The 25,000-nt window shown below is 44.0% G+C and overlaps 2 protein-coding genes across 2 annotated transcripts in view; one reads left to right on the top strand and one right to left on the bottom strand.

Annotated features, from left to right (window-relative positions):
- The window catches only part of svep1 (sushi, von Willebrand factor type A, EGF and pentraxin domain containing 1), a 78,632-nt gene extending 61,853 nt beyond the window's left edge, over nucleotides 1–16,779 (top strand). The window contains exons 38-49 of the mRNA XM_080838341.1: nucleotides 1–2,499; nucleotides 3,512–3,740; nucleotides 3,950–4,105; nucleotides 4,490–4,553; nucleotides 4,739–4,912; nucleotides 5,233–5,412; nucleotides 6,007–6,186; nucleotides 8,770–8,940; nucleotides 11,984–12,079; nucleotides 14,415–14,510; nucleotides 15,492–15,585; nucleotides 16,532–16,779. The exon at nucleotides 1–2,499 is cut by the window's left edge and continues 239 nt beyond it. Coding sequence (XP_080694467.1) covers nucleotides 1–2,499; nucleotides 3,512–3,740; nucleotides 3,950–4,105; nucleotides 4,490–4,553; nucleotides 4,739–4,912; nucleotides 5,233–5,412; nucleotides 6,007–6,186; nucleotides 8,770–8,940; nucleotides 11,984–12,079; nucleotides 14,415–14,510; nucleotides 15,492–15,585; nucleotides 16,532–16,562 — 3,970 coding nt within the window. The 3' untranslated portion in view covers nucleotides 16,563–16,779. The remainder of the gene's footprint in view (nucleotides 2,500–3,511; nucleotides 3,741–3,949; nucleotides 4,106–4,489; nucleotides 4,554–4,738; nucleotides 4,913–5,232; nucleotides 5,413–6,006; nucleotides 6,187–8,769; nucleotides 8,941–11,983; nucleotides 12,080–14,414; nucleotides 14,511–15,491; nucleotides 15,586–16,531) is intronic.
- Nucleotides 16,780–17,672: 893 nt separating this feature from the next.
- LOC308364941 (thioredoxin-like) lies at nucleotides 17,673–20,438 on the bottom strand. The gene is made up of 5 exons (XM_080838226.1): nucleotides 20,350–20,438; nucleotides 19,648–19,752; nucleotides 19,078–19,137; nucleotides 18,395–18,460; nucleotides 17,673–17,849 (listed from the first exon to the last, which is right to left on the bottom strand). Exons 1-5 carry the CDS (start codon nucleotides 20,371–20,373, stop codon nucleotides 17,787–17,789), a joined length of 318 nt encoding a protein of 105 aa, XP_080694352.1. The 5' UTR covers nucleotides 20,374–20,438; the 3' UTR covers nucleotides 17,673–17,786.
- Between the last annotated feature and the right edge of the window lie 4,562 nt (nucleotides 20,439–25,000).

Here is a 25,000-nt window from a genome sequence, read left to right as displayed (position 1 = left end):
AACTGGCGATGCTATCTGGACCTGCACAAAGTATGGGAGGTGGGACAAGACCAGGGCTCCCCGATGCTCCCCAGTCCAGTGTCCTGAACCTCCTCTAGAGGAGAACCACCTGGTCCTGAAGAACCTGGACTCAGACACAGGAACCATAGAACTGTCCTGTGAGGAAGGCTACACGCTGCGTGGCTCTCCCACACTCCGCTGCACACCGTCCCATGAGTGGAATGGCTCGTTTCCTGTCTGTGAGCAGGTCTCCTGTGGGCCGCCCCCAGACGTGCCCTTTGGGGATCGCTCCTCCGGCCCCTCACACTTTGGCAGCATGGTCACCTACTCCTGCATGGATGGGTTCAACCTGAGGAAAGGAGCCTCGGTGGTGTGCCAGGCTGACGGACGGTGGAGCGCCCCGACGCCAGAGTGCAGCCCAGTGGAGTGCCCTCAGCCGGAGGAGATCCCCAACAGCATTGTGGACATGCAGGGACTCATGTATCTGAGTACAGCCGTCTACAGCTGCAAACCTGGTTACAACCTTGCGGGCAATGCCACAGTCATTTGTGGGCAGAACGGGCTCTGGATTGGCGGAGTGCCAGCCTGTCACCCTATTGAGTGCCCTGCACCGAAGGATATTGCCAATGGCAAGGTGTCCTATGCCCAACTCCAGTTCAGTCGGTCTGTCACCTACTCCTGTCAACAGGGATATCATCTCCAAGGGGCAGAAACACTCACCTGCCTTGAAACTGGCGAGTGGGACCAGGAAGCACCCACCTGTCAACAGGTGTACTGTACCCTTCCCAAGCCAATCAATAATGGCTTTGTTGAAGGACTGGACCACAAATTTGGGGTTACCATCTTCTATAGCTGTTTCCCTGGCTTCCAGCTAGTTGGTCAGAACCACCTTACCTGCGAAGAGCATGGATGGTCCAGTGCTGTTCCTGCCTGTGTGGCAACTGACTGTGGCCTGCCCCCTCACATTGACTTTGGTGACTACAAGAAGCTGATGGACCCAAATACAGAACTGGCTGGAGAAGGGAACCGGGACGGCAAGCTTACAGACGGAACCTCGCTGGCTGACATGAGCTACCTGCATGGGGTCACCATAATTTACCGCTGCCACCCTGGCTACGAGATGTCAGGGGTGGTTGTGCTCGTCTGTAAGGAGGATGGCACCTGGAATGGCACAGCCCCCGCATGCATCCCTGCTGAGTGTAGTATACCCCCAAGCCCAGAGCATGGATCTGTGACCTTGACGGACACAGCTTTGGGCAGCCTGGTGGAGTACAGCTGTGAGGAGGGCTATGAGCTGGAGGGCCAGACGGTGCGGCAGTGTGTCGCTGGCCGGAAGTGGAGTGATACGCCACCGGTCTGTACGCTGGTCTCTTGTGGGAACCCAGGGGACATCAGTGGTGGCACAGTCACAGTCACAGCAGGGTATTCGTACTCTTACTTGTCAGTAATCCAATACGAGTGCCATTCTGGATTCATCCTGCAGGGCGGCGCTACCAGGACATGCCAAGCTGACGGAAAGTGGGATGGTAAAGAGCCGCAGTGTGCGGCTGTGTCCTGCGGTGCGCCTGTCATCCCGAGTGACGTCATCGTAAAGGGAAAGGATTACACATACAGCAAAAAGCTGGAGTTCAGCTGTAAGCCTGGTTTCATGCTAAAGGGAACGCCTTTTACCACCTGTCTGGCAAATGGCACCTGGGGTCAAGCCACCCCAGCATGCTTCCCTGCAGACTGTGGCCAACCTCCATCTATCGCTAATGGTCGGGTCACAGGAAATGACTATGGCTATCTGAGTGAGGTGAGATATGAGTGCAATGAGGGTTACACTTTGACAGGAAGCTCTATACGGGTGTGCACGGATGATGCATTGTGGGACAGGCCTCCACCTCAATGCAACATAGTCACATGTGACCCACCTGAGGATATCAGCCATGGATACCTCAATGGATCCAGTTTCAATTTTGAGGATGTGGTTGAGTATGTTTGTTTCCAAGGATATCAGGTAGTGGGCAACCCATTCTTGCGTTGTGGGACGAACAGCTTTTGGGTCGGATCAGTACCAGAATGCCGTCCCTGCGTCTGCAACCCACCGGTTCTGAAGTCTGGAGCTGTGCTGGGTCGGGACCACAACTGTGGGGAGCGGGTGCGGTACCACTGTGACGATGGCTATAGGACTCTGGGGCCCTCGGAGGCTGTGTGTGAGAAAGGTGGCATCTGGAGTCCCGGGGTGCCCATCTGCTCCCGGGGGCGATGCCCTCCCACGCCACCTGATGTCCTTAACGCCGTCCTGCAGGGCGGCAGTGCCACCCCCCCTGAGACGCTCACCTATGCGTGCAGGCCGGGCTATCAACTCACAGGCTATCCTCACATTACTTGTGACCGGGGCAAGTGGACAGAACCTCGCCTCTCTTGTGAGCCAGTGTCCTGCGGAACGCCTCCATACATCCCAAACACCAAGACTGTGGGAGATACATTGACTTTTGGAAGCCATGTTCAGTACAGGTACATAGTATTAGTAGGGATAGGTGCGCTCTACTTCCAAAAAATACATGCGTTTTCGGGTGCGAGTACAAGAATGTTAACTTTGAGTAGGATAAAACTGCGCTCTCAAATGGCTTAGGCCGAAACGCGTCTGGAAATAAACTGGACTAAATATCAATGAGAGTGCAGTACAGGTACATCCCATAAAGGGGGAAATGGTGGGGGGAAAGTAAACAAACTAAAATTAAGCTGGCTAGCAAGGGTGTGTGTACGCCTCCATTTTCCCTTTAGTTTTGTTCTGAGGCGGCAAGGCTAACATAGCCTTGTGCAAAGCTTTAAAAACTGATCAACACAGATATTTGCACAACATTTTTTAAAGTATTATAGTGTTAAATAAAATGCTATTACAAATGTGCTACTATTTCTCTATAAAAGTGGAAAACATTGAGTTTGTTTATCTATATATTGAAAAAACTCATCATCTCTTTGAATGACCTAATCACTTAGAGTGCTTCTTTAAGAGCAAGCACTATTTGATTTGGTAAAACATTGTGACAGATATCTCTACAAAACGGCCTGGTCTGTGATATTGACCATTTAGATAATGCTGATCAATAAACCACAAATGCAAACCATAGTAGCTCTAATATGCCTTTTTTGGCAGACACACGTAGCATGTTCAATTGAGTTTAATGGAAACTGCAACACTAAGCAGACTATAAAATCATGACGGATGCTAAAAGCACTAAATTGGTCTCTATCACACAGACAGTAAAAACCCTGTTTGAATATGTAGTCCTCAGCAATGACTCAGCTTATTCCAAAGATGATCAAAGACAAGTGTATGCATGTAATGCTTTACAACTTTATATAAATGTAGACTTCACTAGTACTCATCAGAGATAATAGATACTTTTTTTTAACAATCTCTACCTGATAGCAACAACTCTGTTAGTTTTAAACTGTCTTTATATTGACTCAGTGAGGCAACCTATTTGACTTTAATCTGAAGACCGTCCATCTGATTCCACAGATGTTCAGATGGCTTTGAGTTGGCCACACAGACAAACACACTGTCCTGTCAGAGCGATGCCACCTGGTCTAAGCAAAGTGTTCGTTGTCGGCCAGTGCCTTGTCACCTCCCTGTCAACCTCACCCACCTGGTGGCCACAGGGGAGCATCCAACACCCATAGGAGGCACTGTCACCCTGTCCTGCAAGACAGGATTCTACCTGGAGGGGCCCAGGGTCTCCAAGTGTGAAGTGAGTTGTGTTTGTTTTCCCATTTGTAATGAACAAACTATTTCACTACACAAAGATATACATCTTGTCGTGTGAACTCATCCTGCTATAAATAATATTTTAATGAAACACAAATATTCTGGATATCCAAATCAGTCTTTTGGCCTAATGTTCAAGTTTTAGACGGTTTGGAATTCAACAGTAATTGTTTTCATTTTTGTTGGGTGTAGCTTGGCGGGATCTGGTCTCCCGGTTTCTCCTCCAACTCTTGTCTGCCTATCACCTGTGGAGAGCCCCCTCTTATTCTCCATGGAAACGCTGAGGGCAAAGGTCATGACTATGGGGGCATGGTTATATACAGCTGTCTCCCAGGTTTCATAATCAAGGTACCAACCAACTGTTATTAATATCATTACACAGCTCACATGCCAGGCTCACAATGACCTCAATTCCTGAGGTTTTTCCCACAAGTAACTGAATGCATCAATCAATTGCAGTACATCTTGCCTAGCTCTAGTATTTTCTTACTTTCATTTTCCTTTTTATGTTGGTGCTGAAAGCATGGAATTCCTTTTAACCATAAATAGTACAATGGCTACTGCACGTGTCTCATATTCTCAAGTCCAATGTGTTTGATAGATCTGGGGTTTTGTGTGGATCAATACTGAGGCTATGCTGCTGGGAATCTGTACTATTTCCCAGATGCAGCGCCAGGTAGGATGAGTTAGCATTCCTGGTGCTGTAACTGTACCTGTGTGGCTGCATTCCAGGGGGACTCTGTGCTGACATGCCATAGGGAAGGAACGTGGAGTGGGAACTTTCCACAATGTGTTGGTAAGTTCGCACCAATACCAGGAAACTTTACCAGGAATCACAGTTTAGGTTTAGTGTTAGTCTTACCAGTTTGTCGTTGAGTTATTCTTTTGCTTCCTTCTTCTTCTTCTTCTTCTTACTCTCTCTTACTCTCATTCTGATATCATAGCACATACTTGATGGTTCATTATTCTTTTTGTTCCCAGCTGTCTCATGTGGAAAGCCCCCGGAGGTGGAGGGTGCGGTTCCGTTCATTATGGGTGACACGTTTGAGAGTACCGTCAGCTATGAATGCCATCCAGGGTTACGCTTAATTGGCCCCAAGAACCTGACCTGTTTATTTGATGGCAAATGGAGCTTCCCCATACCATCATGTGAAGGTATGAGAGGCACTTACAATATGCATAATTGTTCACTGTATGATATCGCTACAGCTTATCTCCAAATGTTGCACCTGGCAGCAATAATTTATCAGTAAAACTGACTTGTGGACAATGCACCATCCATATTCTGTCTTGTTCCCTTCTTCTCTGTATCATCTCTCTTTTTTCTTCCTGTTGTTCTCCGTTTCATTTCCCTTGTGTTTCTCTCATTCTCTCACTCTCTCACTCTCTCACTCCTTCATGTTCCTCTCCCCTTTCTCCTCTACATTCCCCCCCCCCCTTGTTTCTTCTTGTGTTTCTCTCTCTCCCTCTCTCAGCTGGCCTTGAGAGCTGTGAGGGTCCGCAGGAGCTGTTGAACGGGAGGGTGATGGAGCATAGCCTGGCCAGTGGCCGTGCTCTGGGCTTCCGCTGCGATAAAGGCTTTGACCTCCAGGGGGAGCCGCTGGTGGTTTGCATGGGAAACGGCTCCTGGAGTGCCCCCTTCCCCAGCTGCTCACGTAAGGCCCATTTCCTGTAGAACAGCTGGTGCACTTGCTGCGTCTATGACCTTGAATGGCTTTTAGATACATATTTGGTAGAATTATTACCGGAGCAAACAAGGTAACAACAAACATTGTACCGTTGATTAGATACATAGATGAGATTAGATATTTTACAGTGAATTAATTTACCTTAAAGCAACTCTATGCAACAATTGTTGTGGTGTGTTTTTATAGGCGACTAGGTTTGGTATAATCTTTAATGTTTTCTTTTGACAGTATCTGGACATGTGAAGAACAGATAGACACATGCTACGTTCCCACTAGCCAAAGCTTTCATAGTGCGACATTGCCAACCATACGTATAGCCAAAACACACCAGTAAGCATTTTAGCAAGCTTTTATCAGAGACTGGGTGAACTGGGTGAACTGGGTGAACTGGGCTGCGGGTGGTGTTGGCAAGGGTTTTGCATTTTAGATAGTTAGCTCGCTAGTCTCAGACCAGAACTCCTTGCTGCTGCTTTAGGTCCACTTCATGTGCACTTAACTGTCATGCTCATATGTTTGTCCACTCTTAACATGCATTAATGTTCCCTCCATCTACCTCTACAGCCAGGTCCTGCCCCCCTCCCCCGGGCTGGGCCGGCAGCAGTGCCAACACTTCACTGGGGGGCTTCCTGGTAGGCCAGACTGTGCCAGTCACCTGTCCAAAGGGCCAGCAAGCCAAGGGCACAGCCACACTTATCTGCAGAGCTGACCAGACATGGAGCCCCATCAGTGCAGCCTGTGAGAGTGAGTAGCTCTTTAAAGTAATTCATTCAATAACATTACAGTTTCAGTTTGATAATCTGAAAGAAGTAAACAGGGTTATTCCAAGGTTTATTTTTATGATATCTCTTCAATTATGTTGAAATATGTTCAAAAATGTAAAAAAAAAAAAAATAATAAAATAAAAAAAAAAGGGAGGACACACCTCTCACCTGATTGATCCAGCCTTAAAGTAGGTCTATAGGTCTGACTTTTTCCTCCTCCACTGAAGCTCAGCCGAATTCTGTATACATTCCGAAAAAAGGAACTGAATTGTATTGTAGTGTCTTGACAGCGGAAACTGTTGCTAAAAATAGTGAACCACCAGATCAGATATACCGTGGACTGTTAGTCAGAGATTGTATTGCATCATCAGACACCCTGTCTGATATCCAGTGTTTGATTTAATAATACTTCTCTTATATTTAATTCATATCTAATCATTTAAACAATTGAGTGTCACACCCTATGTGAAGTTGATCATCTCACGGATAGAATGTGATTTTGTTTGAATTTCAATCAATAATGAGGAATTTGCATGACTAAAATGCCACTTTCAGTAAGAAGCCGAAATCTGTTCAGCACTTACTGTGAGGATCATACCATTCTAAAGCCATGGATAGTTGCATGAATACTTCCAAACTTAACTGATTCTTCTGCTGTGTGTTTTCCCTTTGGGCGGACCCATGCCACTTCCTGTGGGCGTTCAGTGTGTTTGTGGTGTTGAATGTTGTAGTTACAACATGGGTTCCTCTCCTCTCCCTGCAAATGCTGGAAAATGGCTGTTTAGCTCTGCCTTTGCTATAACCAATAACAGCACTGCCCTGTCGCAACTGCATCTGCCCTTGTTCTATTCACTGCTCATCACTCAACCGGGATCAGACATTATGAAAGTTGGACTATTTCAGTAATTTTTTTAACTATGGTTGTGTACACTGCCACGTTTAGATGACAGGGACTTCGCTGTCCTTTTTTCTTCTTTGGTCCTTTCAGACATTCTGCTTTCTCTTTTTCTTTCTGTTTTCACACGTCTCTGTGGTCAGCGACGTGTGAATGTGGCTACAATAAGACATAGGTTGCCTGCATGCAGACTTGCTGCTTTCTCTTTGGTGGTCAGCGATGTGTGAATGTGGCTACAATAAGATATAGGTTGACTGCAGAAAGCATTAGGGGATTTTTCTTTGGATTGCTGCTTTCTCTTTCTCTTCCTGTTTTGAGGAGTGCCTGTGGTCAGATTCACTTGAGCATGGCATTCTGTAATTGTATCACATCCTGCAGCAGACTGTCAAAGTCTGAATGTGGCTGCAATAAGACATAGGTGTTTGTGTTTAATCGGTTAGAAGCTTTCTGACAGCATCTGGCTTGCTTGTTATCGTGTTTGCATGGTTTGGCATCCTGGTTTTATTTAAAGTTTTCCCCAGGCCTCTCTCATTTTTATAGAAGGTTTTCCTTTCAGTGAAGAAAATCAGTTCCTTGAAACTTAAAAGCTTGAAAAAAAGCAACTCATTAATGGTCAGTAAAGAATCCTGCAGGATATTAACAGATCCTGCCAGATCCATCATCAGCAGTCTTGCCATGAAGAGATTTACTGCGACAGCCTCTGATCTCAATGGTTTCCAATAATAAGAACAGCGGTACAGGCACTTTAGTTTTAACTGGACTCTTGATAAGATGGATTGGATGTACAGGCATTTTATTCCACTTGAAATCCCTTGATAATCTTATTTTAACAGAACAGCACTCATCCCTGATGCCAAAGATGTTAATTTAAATGTTACTATATGTCTCCAGTTATGGCTATGCACAGAATCCATTTAGTTCCAAGGCTCCATTTTGTATTGCAAGCCATTTTCCAAATCAAGAAAAAATGTATGTAATGGATTTCAATCATAACATGTAAAAAAAATTCTCATCCAGGATAATTTTTGTTCCTCATACTGCATGTCTGTATTGTTCTCTCTGCCTAAACCTGGATTTGATCATTTCAATGGTATTAATCCCAGAACACAGATTATGAGCATTCATGTTTGTTTTTGTCTTACTTTCAAAAGTCATCAGCAGAGCTTTTAACATAAATACGTTCACAAATACAGTCTAATACACTGGTCTGGCTAGGTTCCTTCTCCATGGAAGCTCAGCTGAATTCTGTATATTTGAATATTTGTAAAACCGAAATGTCTTTGAAACTGTTGAAAATAGTGAACCACCAGAGCAAATATACCATGACTGTAAGTCACAGACTATTATGTATGTATTTTTGTATTGCATCTAAGTACATTCACAATACAGTGAAATATACTTTTTTCAGTTCACCTCAAATAAGTTCCTCTTTTTTGGACAATTACATGACATTACTGCCTTTAAAAAGTCATATGACAGGCAAAGTATGTAACCCAAAAAGGAATTAAAATGTTGATGTCATGAGCAGGGAGACCACTGGAAAAGCTGCACTGTATTAATCATGATGAAGGGAGGGTCTGAAGCAAGCGGGCTAACCAGGTGCCTGTGTATAAATCATGATGAAGGGAGGGTCTGAAGCAAGCGGGCTAACCAGGTGCCTGTGTGCAGGGGTGTCCTGTGGCCCCCCTCTCCACGTGGCCAATGGGGTGGTGCGGGGGGCGGTCTTCCAGTTTGGGGACATGGCGGTGTACTCGTGCTTCGGAGGGTACGCCATGGAGGGCCGCAGCCGGAGCGTGTGCCTGGAGAACGGGACCTGGACCCACCCCCCTGCCTGCCGAGGTGATCCGCCTCATCTCTCCCCCTCTGACGCCTCCTTGCCCCTCAACGTGCCGCCCTGTCTTCTGCCTGCAGTGGCTGGAATGAGAACCACTTCCCCCTATGCCTGTACTTTGTTCTTGCATACACACAGACACCCACACACACAGACACACACACACACACACACACACACACACACAGACACACAGTCTGTTCTCACACAGAGTGTTACTATCCTCCTCGGTTTTTAGCCCTAACGTGCACGCACACACGTACACTCTCAAACAGTTTCTCTTTCTCTCTCTCTCTTTCTCTCTCTCACACACACACACATAAGCAGACACACCCGCACTGTCTGTACTCATAAAGACATTTACTTTCTTCCTCTATTTCCAGTTCAGACATGCGCACACACACAGTTACACACACACACACACACACACACACATACACACACACACACACACATACACACACACACGTGCACATGCATGCTTGCGGCACAAACACACATCGCTGTGTGCTTGTAATACAATCACCCTGACCCTCTCTCTCTCACAAGAAACTGATAAGTGATGAGTATGCCGCTCCATTCCTAAGAAGGACCACGTCAGGGCTCTGTATACTGTTCCTCAGTATTTCTACACATAGTTCTGTCATGTCACCTGAAAACATAACCAGTCCCTTTTTTTCAGAAAGCATCTCAACCGAAAGCCTGCTCTGTTTATCATAGAACCCAGAGTAGATGAGAGTCTTTCACAGGCATGTCCCATTCAGACATAGTGAATGTGATGAGACCCCAGGTTTAGCCTGAGCTACTATGGGAAAGAGAGTTTCTGTTGACTGTATCAGAATGTCGTTTGTTTAATCTCCTGCAAACTATTAGTAAAGCCAGCAGGACAGCATGGCTCCTTACCTAGGGTGACCAGACGTTCTCTTTTACCCGGACATGTTCTCTTTTTGAGACCTAAAAAATGCGTCTGGCAGGGATTCCAAAATTGTCCAGGATTTTGCCTCATCGGATATTTGGGTTTCTCTGGGTCTTTCACAAACTAGTTTTTACGCCCTTACAAGTTTTGGAAAGGGTATCTCCCTTACCTTACGTTCCACCTTCTTGCGTGAGCTCTGACTGTATAGAGAACTGTCATTGGTCGACCGCCCTCTCAGTGTTGCCAGATGCACGATAATTATCCTCCAAAGACGATCATTTTGAGCATTTGGTACAATACTTTGCCAATTCCAATCTGGCAACACTGAGCACCTTGCCGCTTCCACTAGTATCTGGTAACTTTCCACTAGTAATTAGTATTTTTTCCACATGCAGATGTCACGTGCTGTTGTAAACAATGCAACCAGTGACTAGTTGCATTGTTTACAACATCACATTACACAGATGTCACGTGCTGTTGTAAACAATGCAACCAGTGACTAGTTGCATTGTTTACAACATCACATTACACAGATGTCATGTGCTGTTGTAAACAATACGACTAGCTGCATTGTTTACAACAGCACATGACATCTGCATGTGGAAAAGATGAGGAAACCTCAGCGCGGGGGGAGGGGCCGTGGTCATCTGTACGTAAAAAAAGATTGCAAAACATCGTCGTGGGGGGAGAGGGCGGTGTCATCTGTATGCTACAACCTACCACGCCCCCTCCCCCGTGGCGAAGTGACCTCTTTTTCTCAAACTTTTTCTCAAACCTGATTAACACTTTAATATTCTCTCTGTCCATGTTCTTCCACAGGGTGGTTAGCCTAACATACTGCTTTGTGTTTTTGGAGCAGCTTGATCTCAGTCTGGCCCAGTTTGTGCATATGCAATACTCTTCCAAGCCTCCCTAATCTAGTGAGGCCCTCTAGAATCCTCAGCACGGCCGTGAGAGTAACTGAATGTGTGTCTGTTGCCTATATGCAGCTATATGTGAGAGTGACTGAAGTGTGTCTGTTGCCCTTCTGCAGCTATATGTAAGAGTGACTGAAGTGTGTCTGTTGCCCTTCTGCAGCTATATGTGAGAGTGACTGAAGTGTGTCTGTTGCCCTTCTGCAGCTATATGTAAGAGTGACTGAATGTGTGTCTGTTGCCCTTCTGCAGCTATATGTGAGAGTGACTGAAGTGTGTCTGTTGCCTATATGCAGCTATATGTAAGAGTGACTGAAGTGTGTCTGTTGCCTATATGCAGCTATATGTAAGAGTGACTGAATGTGTGTCTGTTGCCTATATGCAGCTATATGTAAGAGTGACTGAAGTGTGTCTGTTGCCCTTCTGCAGCTATATGTAAGAGTGACTGAAGTGTGTCTGTTGCCCTTCTGCAGCTATATGTAAGAGTGACTGAAGTGTGTCTGTTGCCCTTCTGCAGCTATATGTGAGAGTGACTGAAGTGTGTCTGTTGCCCTTCTGCAGCTATATGTGAGAGTGACTGAAGTGTGTCTGTTGCCCTTCTGCAGCTATATGTAAGAGTGACTGAAGTGTGTCTGTTGCCCTTCTGCAGCTATATGTAAGAGTGACTGAAGTGTGTCTGTTGCCTATATGCAGCTATATGTAAGAGTGACTGAAGTGTGTCTGTTGCCTATATGCAGCTATATGTGAGAGTGACTGAAGTGTGTCTGTTGCCCTTCTGCAGCTATATGTAAGAGTGACTGAAGTGTGTCTGTTGCCCTTCTGCAGCTATATGTGAGAGTGACTGAAGTGTGTCTGTTGCCCTTCTGCAGCTATATGTAAGAGTGACTGAAGTGTGTCTGTTGCCCTTCTGCAGCTATATGTAAGAGTGACTGAAGTGTGTCTGTTGCCCTTCTGCAGCTATATGTAAGAGTGACTGAAGTGTGTCTGTTGCCCTTCTGCAGCTATATGTGAGAGTGACTGAAGTGTGTCTGTTGCCCTTCTGCAGCTATATGTAAGAGTGACTGAAGTGTGTCTGTTGCCCTTCTGCAGCTATATGTAAGAGTGACTGAAGTGTGTCTGTTGCCCTTCTGCAGCTATATGTGAGAGTGACTGAAGTGTGTCTGTTGCCCTTCTGCAGCTATATGTAAGAGTGACTGAAGTGTGTCTGTTGCCCTTCTGCAGCTATATGTTGGCTCCACTGCCAGAACGGAGGTGTGTGCCAGAGGCCCAACACCTGCGCCTGTCCGGAGGGATGGATGGGGCGACTCTGTGAAGAGCGTACGTGACCTTACCTCGCCTTTCGTCTCTCCCCTATCGCCTCTCACCTCTCCCCTGAGCCCAGCATGGCCACTGTGTTGATGCTGTTGTTGTTGTTTGCTTGACCACATAACACACTTAAAATAGAGTTTCTCTGTTACTGCATACACTGGGTGTTCTCCATCCCACTGAAAAGATGGCAGCTGACTTTTGACCGGTTCCAGTCCTAATCTGGTTAAAATCTGGTGCGCTCGGCAAGTTAAGGTTTGGGTCCATGACAGAGTCAGGTGTTATCTGGGTTTGAACTCTTGGACATTAGACAGCTGTTCAGACATCGATTGTCAGAACCCTGTGTGTTTAGTTAATCAAGAGAAGGTTTTTATTGACTTTTAATGACAAAAACACATTAACCACATTGTTCTAACCGGTGTGGTAAAGCAAAGAGAGCCCTGTTGCTAGGACATAACACTTAATGCAAACCAAGCATTAATTAATGCATTAAACCAAGCTAAATATATGTCACTATTTGACATGTTATTGTTGTAATTATTTTATGTATGTGTACAAAGCATACATTTAATCCACTTATTGCTCACAGGGAACTGTTTGTCCTGCATTACCAGCAATGAGCTACATTTATACCTTATCTTCTCTCAAACTGAATGATTTATTTATTTAATTAATAATTAATCATTTGAGAGTACCTGCCATTCAGATTTCTGTGTAGGACTTAATTCTGTATTTTTCATTTCACACTTACATAAGGTACACACACGAAACACACGTAGATCATTCTCTGACACAGTGTTTCATTACAGTTCTGATGCTACTACTCAACTCATTTGCTCTCAGGATTCTGCTATTAGGGTTTGCATGTCATGTTGCTCTATATATTAGACATGAACCTCAAAGGAATGGCACATTCTTGCTGAGGATCTTTGCAGCACAGTAACACCACCATTGAGCGCCAGTGAAGTGGTTGCTCCTGTTTTACCTTGTACCTGGTGTGTCCTTCTGTCCTGATGCAACCCTATCCACACACCACCACCCCCCCACCACCACCACCACCACACACACACACACACACACACACATAAGTTTCTTTGTATCATCCTCTCAATACCTCTTTGAATCTCACCTAGCGACCCCTCTGCACCGAGGGATCTAACACAATACAGATCTCCATCTAATAATCACGAGCGCCGTCACCTCATCTCCCGTCTCCTCTCATAACCCATCACTGGTGCTCCCGCCCGCTTATCCTGCCCTCGCTTCAGGCTCCGCATCCAGCCTCTGCCTGGCTTCTCCTGCCGTTACCCCGGCTCACTTCTGACACCCATGATTGGCTGCACTGTCTGTCTGTCGAAGAGTGATGAAGGGTTATGTGTATGTGGGGAGAAGTGGAGAGGGGAGGTGGTGGAGGAGGAGGAGGAAGAGGAGGAGGAGGAGGAAGAGGAGGAAGGCGAGCAGGTTGGGCTGAATTAGAATGCACCCTGAGTTGAGGAGGGAGGAGGAGGCTCATCAGACTCTATCAGCCAGGCATCTGTTAGCTGAAAGGCCTCTCAGAGTGCCCTCAGTGCAGGTGCACACTACAGCTGCAGTGGGGCATGGAGGGAGATAAGGAGAGAAAGGGAGTGGAAGGAGAGGAAATATTATTACAAGTTATTTCAAATATTTCTAAACATGATTGCTGTTTTCTTGCGACGCATTTTGCTTTGGCAATGCTGAACATGAGCAGTCGTCGAATAGAGCTCCTTTTTTAAGTGAACTCGTTGAAAAGGAGAGAGAGAGAGAGACAGAAGGAGAGGAGGGTAGACATGGGCAAGCAGACAGAGGGAGAGGCATGAGGAGAGAGAGAGAATGAAAGGCTGAGCTGAAGTGAAATGTGAGAGAGAGATGGAGAAGAGAGAGTGTGATAATGGCAGGAGGAAATTAAATGGGTGAGAGATGGAGCGGGGAGATGGAGGGCGGGAGGCAGGGAGGGAGAGATCAAGGGAAAGGGGGAGAGATAGAGCACTTAGAGACCAACGGGAGAGGGAGAGTGAGATGAAAGGGGAAGCGGCGTGAGGGACGGGTGGAGGGAGGGAGATGGACAGATAGAGTGGAAGGGTGTGTGGGGAGGGGGGGGGGTGCTTACGGTAACACACAGAAATGATATGCAGCAAGCCAAGGCATGGGGAGAGAACTGTCAACAAAGATTCTGTGTGAATCATAAGCTGCAGTAACTGATTCCACTGTTTCCATCTGTTGAATCATTGAGGCTTTCTGCTCACCCACAGGATGTGCCTGTTTTCTTAGAGCAGCGAGTAGGCTGTGGTGATTGTTGAGTAACTGAAGGTGGTTTCTGTCTCTGCAGCCATCTGTATTCTTCCCTGTCTGAATGGGGGACGCTGTGTGGCTCCTTACCAGTGCGAGTGTCTCGCAGGATGGACAGGCACCCGCTGCCACACAGGTAAATGTGTGTGTGTGTCTGTGTGTGTGTCTGTGTGTGTGTGTGTGTGTGTGTGTGTGTGTGTGTGTGTGTGTGTGTATGTGTGTATGTGTGTATGTGTGTGTGTGTGTGTGTGTGTGTGTGTGTGTAAAACTATGGAATAGTGTGTCCTAATGTGTGTGCTCCACAAATCACTGTCTGTAAGATGCCATGTATTATTCATGTCATTCAAAATGAGTATGCGTCCCTACAATCTCCATTCATTTAAGCCAATATGGATGGCACATGCCCTCATATCGCATTTTTAATCAATCAAGTTTAAGATTGGACAAACATGTTTTATTGGAAGAGATGAAATGAACCTGAGGGTGAAACACAGGTCAACCTAAGGGCATCTAAGCTGCACTGTTGTTGCCGGGGCAACACCACAGGTCAACAAACAACACATTGTTTTCTCAGGTAAACGGAAGAGTTGTGTGATTAAAGTTAACAAAGAGACACAAGGCCTCTTTCAGATACGCTCCTCATTATCGTTCAATTGTACCACCATCTTTTATTATGCTGCAAGCCATCAAGATAAACACAAGACACAAAGACCGTTTGTGAATTAGCCCAGCGTACTTCTCCTGTCATGTAGATACAAAGAGATAGGATGCGTACGAAGACTGAATGTTTCGCATTGAAGCAGAGGTAACCTAATCATAGACAGCGCAGGTGATTAGGAAAGCAAATAACCTGACCAGTGATGTAATCGTCTGAGTGCATGTCTGACTGCGTTGTTATCATGCACGCTTTGCTCGGTGCCTTCAGAAATGTTAATGATTATAGGTTTGTAGGTAAATGATAGGAGACACCACAACTACAACCTCCCCTAAGCCCACCCCACACAGGAACGCACACACACCCAAGTCATTTAGTGTCATTCCTTAGGTGTGGTCAGCTGGGAGCCTTTGTGCCGTTGCCATGGTGTTAAATGTGTTGTTTGTGTGTTTGATTCTGTAGCCGTTTGTTCCTCCCCGTGCCTGAATGGAGGCAGGTGCATCCGGCCAAACAGGTGTCACTGCAGTCCAGGCTGGGGTGGCCATGACTGCTCCAGGTGGGGAATCTCATAAACACCCACACACACATACTTACCCCATGAAGATGCATATAGACATACAAGTGCACGTACACCCTCACCTCCATATACTGTACATGAACACATACACACACACAGCCATGAACATGCAAAAGACATGCATTCACACACACACACACACTCACTCGCAGCCATAGGCATGCACAGAAACCTGAACACACACACACACACACACACAGATAACAGCCCCATGGGTCAAATAAGAGTACTGATTAGCTCATAACTGCATAACTGTCTTTGCATTTTTACCATCCTTACTGCATTCACATGACAGGCACATCAACTTAGAAATCTTAAACCACCCACAGTGTTTAGTATACCTGATTCCGATGACTCAGCCATGTTGGCCACCACATGAGATACGACCTGGTATAATGAAAGAGGAGAGGATATTGCACCAATCCCATCCGAAACATCTCCTCCACCGACAGCACCCCCCTCCCTAAGCTGCTACGATGCTGCTACCCAGAGAGGCTGGCTTTGGCAGGCAGCCATGTTGCAGGGCCATCCATTGTGATGTCTCCCGGTATGGGCAGGGCATTGGAGCGATGCCCAGATAAAGCCTCTCATTTTCAGACAGTCAGCGCAAAAAGCTGCCGATAAAAATGGACATGAGCCCTGAGGCACTACTTTAAAAGGGTCTTGGCGGGGCTTTCCCAGTGCCTGAGCCACAGCTATGGTTTGTACCCAGCCCAAGTCATGTCATCCCCCAAAAAAACCTCCTGAGGCAGTCATACAGTATATCAGACCACTATCCCCACTGGTGAACAAGCAAACATATATTCAAAGGAATACACCCACACACAGACACACACTCACACAGTATTTAAGTGTGACAGTGCTCTTTTGGATTCAGTGAGTGATTGATATACATGTTTTCCCTTCTGTTTTTCTCACACATCAGGAAAAGGAAATCAGGATATTTTCATTTTTAAAGATGCCACTCGCCATGATTGACATCTTGGCATCCTCAGCCAGAATCATTTTGGGACCATTATTTCAGAACTGAAAGCTACATTCTCTTTCTTCCACCTCCAAAAACTCCAATACATGTTTTGTAAAATAAAGCTGTATTTTTTCATATAGAAAATAAACAGTATTAATTATATGCTGCTATATACTTGTATGATGTGTAAAAACTTTGATGTGATTGTCCAGTGTATATGTGTATAAACTATTCTCACATTTTTATTAAAGCATAAAACACAACTATACATATACAATAACTACTCCCTATGAAGCATCTGTCTTAATTTATACTGCTCCAAACCTGTATTGTTTCTTGCTTAAGGTTGGTAGGAAAAGATGCTGTTAACTCCTGCCACTCTCCAGTTCTCATTTAGATGTGTCCCCATATCCTGTTCTGTAATCTTTGAAATGCTGCAACTCTGTTTCCAAAACGAAGGCCTGGTTAGCCTGAAGGCTGTCTGGACTTGATTTCTTCACCGAACCTGCTTAAACGCCTTATCTAGCTAAACAAAACTGTGTTTACTGTAACTTTGCTCTTCACCAAGACAGAAGGAAAGCCAGAGCTTGAGTGGAAACCCCTCACTTTGAGAGGGGAATTGCAGGTAGTGTAGCATCTACAACTACAACAGTCATAGTATTAGTCTGAGAAGGTCATAGGTTACCAGGTCATAGGTCAGGTTAACTCTTGTTTGTACGCCATGGAAATGGCCGCTTGTCAATATTTTATTCATGATCTTTGTCAAGATCTTTATTCATGACCCCCCCTAAGACTTGAAGTAGTCTGTCTGCCTATGATCAAAAGGTCACACTTGTACCCTTCACAAGACTCATTGGAATCCCTCAAACTCGTGTTGATGATATGATGACAGTTTAATGTTTTGTTTTGTTTCTCGATTAATTTATTGAATCGATTCCTTTAAAATTCAACATATGATACACAAGATGAGTCCCAAGCAGCTGCCAAATAGATATAAAACAGGCTTCCAATCATTATCATGTTGTAACTACAGACAGTCTGGTCTCATTACAACATGGTTGAAACATCAAAAATAAAGGGGATGTTGCAACTGTTTATGTAAACAAAATGTTTATTTTACACGTGTGGAATCGTTTCTGCGGAGACTTGGGTGGGACAGCTGTGTGAATTCAGACAAAAATCTCTATACAGTGTTGAGGTCCCTGTCTCACATTCATTTGTGTTTAGTGAGTATTTCCTCCAGCTTTTCCCGGTTGGAACCAGAGAAGTCATCAACCTGAAACGGGATATAAATCAGATATTTTGATCTTTTCACATCATAATCTCTATTTAACAGTTATGAACATTGGACCATCATATTTCACTTCAACAAATAAAGAAGAAATATGCTGACGTAAGAAATGCATATCATGTGTCTGGTGACAATAACAATGAAATTTGTCTTTGGTTCAGATAAAATACATGATTTATTTAAGATACCAAGCAACATCAGACCTGACCACTATTGCAATGTTTTAGCATGCTTGCAACAATTCTTCCATATAGGCAGGAAGTACCATACAAAGCTACTTTTCAAAGATTCTTAAGTTGAAAAAAAGTGTGTTTGAAGATAGTTTGACTATGGTATACCATGATAACCCCATCTACTCCAGTTACAGTTTTTTGAGAAAACAGAGTTGTGTGAAATGAAATAAATAGCCATGACATGTTTTCGGATGTGATGTTTGTTAGGACTCTATGCTTCTCAAATGTGGTTATGGAGTGCTACAGGGCAGAGCATTCTGGTCCAACACTGGCATGGATTCAGTTGCAAAAACTCACCTTCTTCCCATTCTTGTAGAAGTGGAATGTTGGCATGCATTTGATGTCACACTCCTGCGCTACATCCTGAGAGAAGAGACGGACTACTGCATTACACGTAATTAACATACACGTGACTCCATTAACTTCAGTGCTTTCAAGGAAACCCAGACCTGTTCTACTGGAAGTCTGCAAACTGACTGAATGGCAAATGTTTGCTACAGGGTGGATAAGAGCCACACCTTGTATCCATAGCAATACAGGACTTGGTGACTGGTCGTGAATGCTTCTAAAACCGTGACACGACATGACACAAAACTGCAGAATCTGTACTCTTCATCAAATAACACACTATTGAAAAGCCTCCAGTTGTCACATAAACCCTATGACAAAGGTGCCAGTCACTTAGGATGGATGATAATTGAATTTTACTTGCAGTGAGTTCCAATTACAACTTCTGCCATTGTCCATTCAGTCCAAATTAAACAAGCAATTGTAAAACTGAGTCGCTTCACGGCATTAGAAAGTAGCAGTAACATGTTAAATTAAATATCTGTTCTCTGCACCAATATATTATCTTAGCCTAAATCACATGACATATTCCAGTAGAATTGGCCAGGTTTGAAGGGATGCTACATTTAACGATAGGCTATACAGGATAAGGTGTTGGTGAATTTGGGAATCCTCCATTAGACATGGCTCACCTGTGCGTCATCCACATCCACCTTAAGGAACACCACATCCTTATACTTTTCAGACAAGGACTATAAGGGAAGAGAGAGGTCAATTCAGATTAGGCAATTACAATGGAATCAAACACATAAAACTCTCAAAACTCACACTCATACCCTAATTTAAAATAAACCATTCATTTATAAATGTAACAGTTTGAATTTCTGTTAAATAACAACGCAGGTTGGTATGACAACAATGTTTGTGTAAAATAGCCTTAGCCTAGGCCCATGCCTTCAAAGAAGTATGAGTCACTCATCAGGCAAAGACCTGCTTTGACCATATGCAAACTAAACACAACACTTCCTCCCTTCTGTATAATTGGTTGGCTTGGAGGTGGACTTCCCTTCCCTGGTGGTTGCTATGTCGACAGCTGAACACAGCGAGGCCACGCCCTCCCCCCGCCTTCATTTCAGTCATTTAAGTCATGACAGCTCCAGCTGCTGTGAGTATGGACACCAAAGTACACTGGCTAATAGCATAGTAACTGATTGTGCAGAACCCAAGTGACCTACGCTTCATCAAAATGGTTCGATACTCACTTTGAAAAAGGGAGCGATGCTTTGGCAAGGGCCGCACCAAGTTGCCGTGAAGTCCACCACTACCAACTTGCCGCCTGCCGTACTCAAGGCATTGTGGAATTCTTCCTAGAACACAGAAAGGTTGACAGGGAGGGACGAATGAAAACAGGAAGGCGGATCACATTAACAGTTGGTGTTTCCATTAGCTTAGTTAATGTTATATTTCCTAACATATTACAAAATACGTAAGGGGAAAGTCCGCCGGTCTTTATTTATTTTACGATGCTGACCGAGAATAGGCTACATTACCCTTTATAAATCGGACCTCCGAACGTTGGGATGCCTATTCAAGCAGGAGACGTAAAACGTCATCAACTAGGCTAAACTATTGCTGTATGAAACAACTTTTACGAAATTAGGAATTCATTAATTCTGTCCATCCTAGTAGTGACACTGGACACCTTTCATCAGAACTTACTCAGGCCATCGCTTTTCTCAAGATAGTCTTATTTAAAAATACGGACATTTTGCATGAGTAGACTTCTCGCACATATCCTATCGTCAGAGCCTAAACCAGTTTAAGTTTAGGTGACAATCCCCTAAATTATTTGTAAAATGAAATCGCATATTTCTTAAATTATCCCGCTACCATTCGCGAACCTATAGCCCACAGTAGTAGCCTAATTAGACGAATACGAAATTTATAAAGGCTATTAATCTTACCCTGTTTTCGATCATGAGAACCATTGTAGTGGTTTATAGGCTACTAAAGTCTTGGTAGCCTTCGTTCTCGTGTGACAGATCAGTAATCCACAACTGCGCAAGTGAAGGCTTCCAAGTGGTTGATTTTATAAACACCGAAGTAGCCCTGCCCATCACACACTCAGGCTACGAGTCAGCATTAGCTGAAATTGTGAGTAAGCGTCCAAATGCCCAACTCCTACAGCCTGTGAAGTCTTTTGAATGTTGTTATCAAATAAATGAATGGCATAGCACGATTCAGGCATCGATGAAGAAACCAGTGTTTTACAGGCTAATGCCGAATAATTTAATTGTCATGTTTATTCGCTTATAATCACATAGTTTTTCTTACACTTATATCAGTAGGCTATTTGCAGGATGCATTAAAGCCTAGATGGTAAAACGTGTCTTATGTCATATTTTTTGCACTTACACATTTGGATACTTCGCCCTGTGATCTTATATCTCACAAGTCACAATGACTAGTCAAAAATGTCCCCGTCTACGTGACGCTCATTTCCGCGTCGAGGAAGGTTTGTGTCCATTAGATGGTGCACTAGATACCGACTTCCCGGTTTACTACGCCAGAGGCTGTAAATGTGAATGGTGGTGTCCAGGAACACAGTATGCGACATCACTGTGAAATGTTAAAGTTTTGTTTATTTAATCTGTGACCTTGGAATCTGTAACTGTATCAAGCATTAGCTTTAGGGGGGGGGGGGAACTCCTACAAACCTAAATGTTCAACAATAATAATAATAACTCTCCATTCCTTACCCCCCTTTTTCATCCTGGTCTAATATGGCTGAAGGTAGCCTTGACAAATGTCCCCCAGCCACCATCAAGGTGGTACGCAAATGGCTCCAATGAAGGAAACTCTGCCTCTGTTCTGTATGTCTTTCCATAGAAACAGGACTCATCTCATTCAGACATAATGAGATTCAAATCAAGGTCTAAAAATACAGCTCTTCTTTCAGCTGGAACAAAAGCCTCCTGCAGCAGACTAGGCTCATAGACCTCTCGCTGTTGTTCTGGACTATTTGATAATGCAACATGGAGATGTGCATGGGCTCCTCAAAAGACCCCTTTCTGATTACTTACTCTTTCTTTTATGGAAGTGTCTGACCCCTGCCTTAACTAGTCCTCGCCCTGCCAAGATAAGAACAGACCTAGGAGCGTATCTGGCTCCGATCCATCATGGTTGTGACGATCTGCAACAGATCTGAGGAAGCCAGACCCATTTTGGGGTCAGCTGAGACATGGACAGTTTCACGGTTTCACGAGTGCTGTTTAACCTGCAAGAAATATTTATCTATTATGTTACAATAAACATGTGGCGTGGAAAGTCCCAAATGAAAGGTAATCAAGTTTATTACGGCTGTTGTGATTTTGTTTTGCAGTTTAGTTTTGTTCCTTTTCAAAATCACATCAGGTTTGTGTCTGAATATATTGTGTGATTCCGTTTGCCCTATCTAATAGTCTCAGAATTTACATGAGAATCTGTTTCTGAGGGTCATCTCAAAGCCAATGGTGCTGCGTTTGTGTCAACTCAGGGTTCTCATTAGTCATACACAGTCCTCACTGAACCAGACTGTAGTGAGCGTAAAACTTTGATATTAGAATTCTGCAACTCAGTAGTGTATAACTATAGTCTGGATACCAGCCCAAACCCTGCCCACAACATTTTTGGTCAGGGAGATTTGGTCTGGCTCTGGGCTAATTGGGAGAGATAATTGCTAACACGTACACAAAAAACCCATTGAAACAAACTGTAGCTTGTAGCCTTAATGCTAATTCATTAACGTGAGCAGGCATATCTCAACAGACATTGACAGCGCATTCATTTTGAAAGAGGAACAGAGAAACGCGATCAAGGCATTTGTCGATTGAAAAGATGTTTTTGCCGTCCTTCCTACGGGATCAGGTAAAAGTTGAATCTATCAGATGGTAATAGGCTACTACGTTGCTCTGATTGGTTCTAGGTATCCAATTCAGCGAATAGGCATTTTCTTTCCTGGTTCGTTGAAACACACCCCATAATCACAGCCCAATGGTTCGGTATCAGACTCATATTCTGACTAGAATCATGAGTATGACATCGTCAGGCTAGTATAACTATAGTTGTCAGTTAGAAATGAGTGATTACTGTACTCTGTGAAAACAAAGCAGCATAGTGAAGAGAAGAAATGTCTCAGCTGTCTTGTAGTGTTATGTTTTGAGTGGTTTCTGCTGTATTCTAAACAGCCTCTTGGGGTGACACGATCAGTTTATTTTCTCACCTTTGTTTTGAGCTCTCTTATTGGCTTTGAGTAGTCAGGGGAGGCCTGCTTTGGTTTATATCTTGAGGGAAAATGCTATGCATTTGGTAGTTGTGCAAGCTGTAAATACATGTAATGTGTCAAGTTAGTAAGTGGCGCCACCTTTTGTTCCAATGCAGTGGTACACTTACCCACCTCACTATCGCAATTCATAGTTGAATAAATTCTCCCTTCTGTGGGCTGTATTTTACACAACACAGTGCAACACTTGCCTAAGTAAGTTACAATCTATGTACAAGTCATGTACAAGTCGTTTGGCAATGGAGTGGCTAAAGTGGACATAGAAACTGGACAAACACCAAAGTCTGTGAACACAAACAGCTTCTAAACCCTATGTGTCAATGTTATGCTATATGAACATTGCCTACAAGGGATTATAAAAAGGTTTATGTGTTGTGAGGAAAATCAGTAACCTATTACTCTACCAGAACATTTAAATAAATATCAATATCCTGTTGCCTACGTTAGTGCGTCTTACATGTAAGCCAGATTTATTGTCTTGATTTACATGTTGGTCCAAATATGTTAAGTCAGAGTCGTCCACCCATCTATTCACTAATATGACTACTAAGTACGTAAACAGTGCAGTGAAATTCTGCAAAAACATTACAGAGATTCATCAGTCATCTCTGAAAACCTATTGATATGAAGTTTAATGTATTTAAGTAATTCCATGGTAACTAAAGCATTTACCATACTTGGAAACAGATTGACTATATGGTATCAGATTGTGTTTGATACAAATTGAAACAAAAATAACCTGTGTGTGTGTGTGTGTGTGTGTGTGTGTGTGTGTGTCTGTGTGTGTGTGTGTGTGTGTGTGTGTGCATTGCGAGCTGGAGATTAATGAGTGTGCCTCCAGCCTCCAATGTGTGTGTATGTAAAAATGTGAAAATAACTGATGCCGTCAACTTGCATGGACAGGAACTGTCCTATCATCAAGAGCTCCGAGTTACAGTCAGATATGGAAATTCACAAATATATAATCTTGAGCCCACAGAATATGGGGATTTGTCCTTTGTTTGAGAGAGAACAGATTTATATTAAACCATCAGAAACTTCCAACCCACTGCTTGAATAAAACTCTTAATGTCAACTCTTACCATCAAGTCAGACCTTTGAACCATGCATTTTTGGAAATTCACGCATGGAATGATCATCATAGGGCTTTGTTATTTTTCATTAAACTGGCACTGTTATGCTAAATGTCATCCTAGATATATCTCAAATGTCAAACATGCAAGCCCCTATTTTGATGTAAAAAACGGCTGGTGGAAACAGTCTTTTCCGCCTGAGTGGGTTTTGTTAAACACAGGCGATACATTTTACTTTAAACTACTGAGGTGTGGATTTTGGATAAAGGTGTGGCGATATTTTCTTCTGCGACAAGGAACATTGGAATGGCCAATCACCATCACTGCCCAAATCTGATTTATCTATCTGGCAAAAAATATCATGTTACTTTTATTGGAAGTTAACCTATCTGATGTGATGAATTGTATAGCTGTCTTCCTTCTTTCCTTTGTCAAAGATTCTTGATTGTCTTCAAGCTAGTTTCTGATTTCCTGTGTCAAAACTATTTGCTAGACCCTAAGCAGTCTGGTTTAAAGAGAGGTCATTCAACTATCCCACAAAATATTAACATTCAGCTTGGTTCATCTTCATTGACCCGTTAGGCCCCAACTGTAAATGCCTCAGAGAAGTCCCTGGTGTCTCAGGCTTTGCCTCAGAGTCTCAGACCTTCATGAGCCTCAGAAGGGGCGTGGACTGAGTCTTTTCGAGGCCCCTGTCAGCCCAAGGCCCAGTGGCATTGGCCCCAGTGTCCAGGTCCATAATACAGCCCTGCAGTTAGTCTAGGAGTCTTCAAAACAGCAGCGATATCACATTTGATGATATGGATGGCTGCTCAGATAGCTGAGAATGGAGTCAACAAACACTAAGCCTGTGTTCCCACAAGCTATTGCTGTTCTGCCTTGAAGGCTTAGAGGGCCAGATATCAACAAATGGATCATTTGCAGAGTAGGGTGCTACTAGACTACAATCGTTGAAGCAAAACCAAACCATTTTGGTAGAAATTGATAGGTTTGAGTGTGGTTTAGTGTTGCATGATTGTCTGAGGCATGAGTGCTTATATATGAGAACCTCAGTTATCAGACTGAAATATCACAGACACAAGTCTTCAACTTTGCACCTGAAGGTAAACTAGTAGATAGTTCTAATTGAATGTGCTATTTATAACATGTTATGTTCTGTGCAAACCATTTGATATAATGACTAAATATGATTACATATACGCTTCAAGGCATAATTTCTTG

This window comes from Sprattus sprattus, assembly GCF_963457725.1.
Source record: "Sprattus sprattus genome assembly, chromosome: 5".
Classification (NCBI taxonomy): domain Eukaryota; kingdom Metazoa; phylum Chordata; class Actinopteri; order Clupeiformes; family Clupeidae; genus Sprattus; species Sprattus sprattus.
Note: the sequence above shows the minus strand (reverse complement) of the source record. Positions and strands in the feature narration are given on the sequence as shown.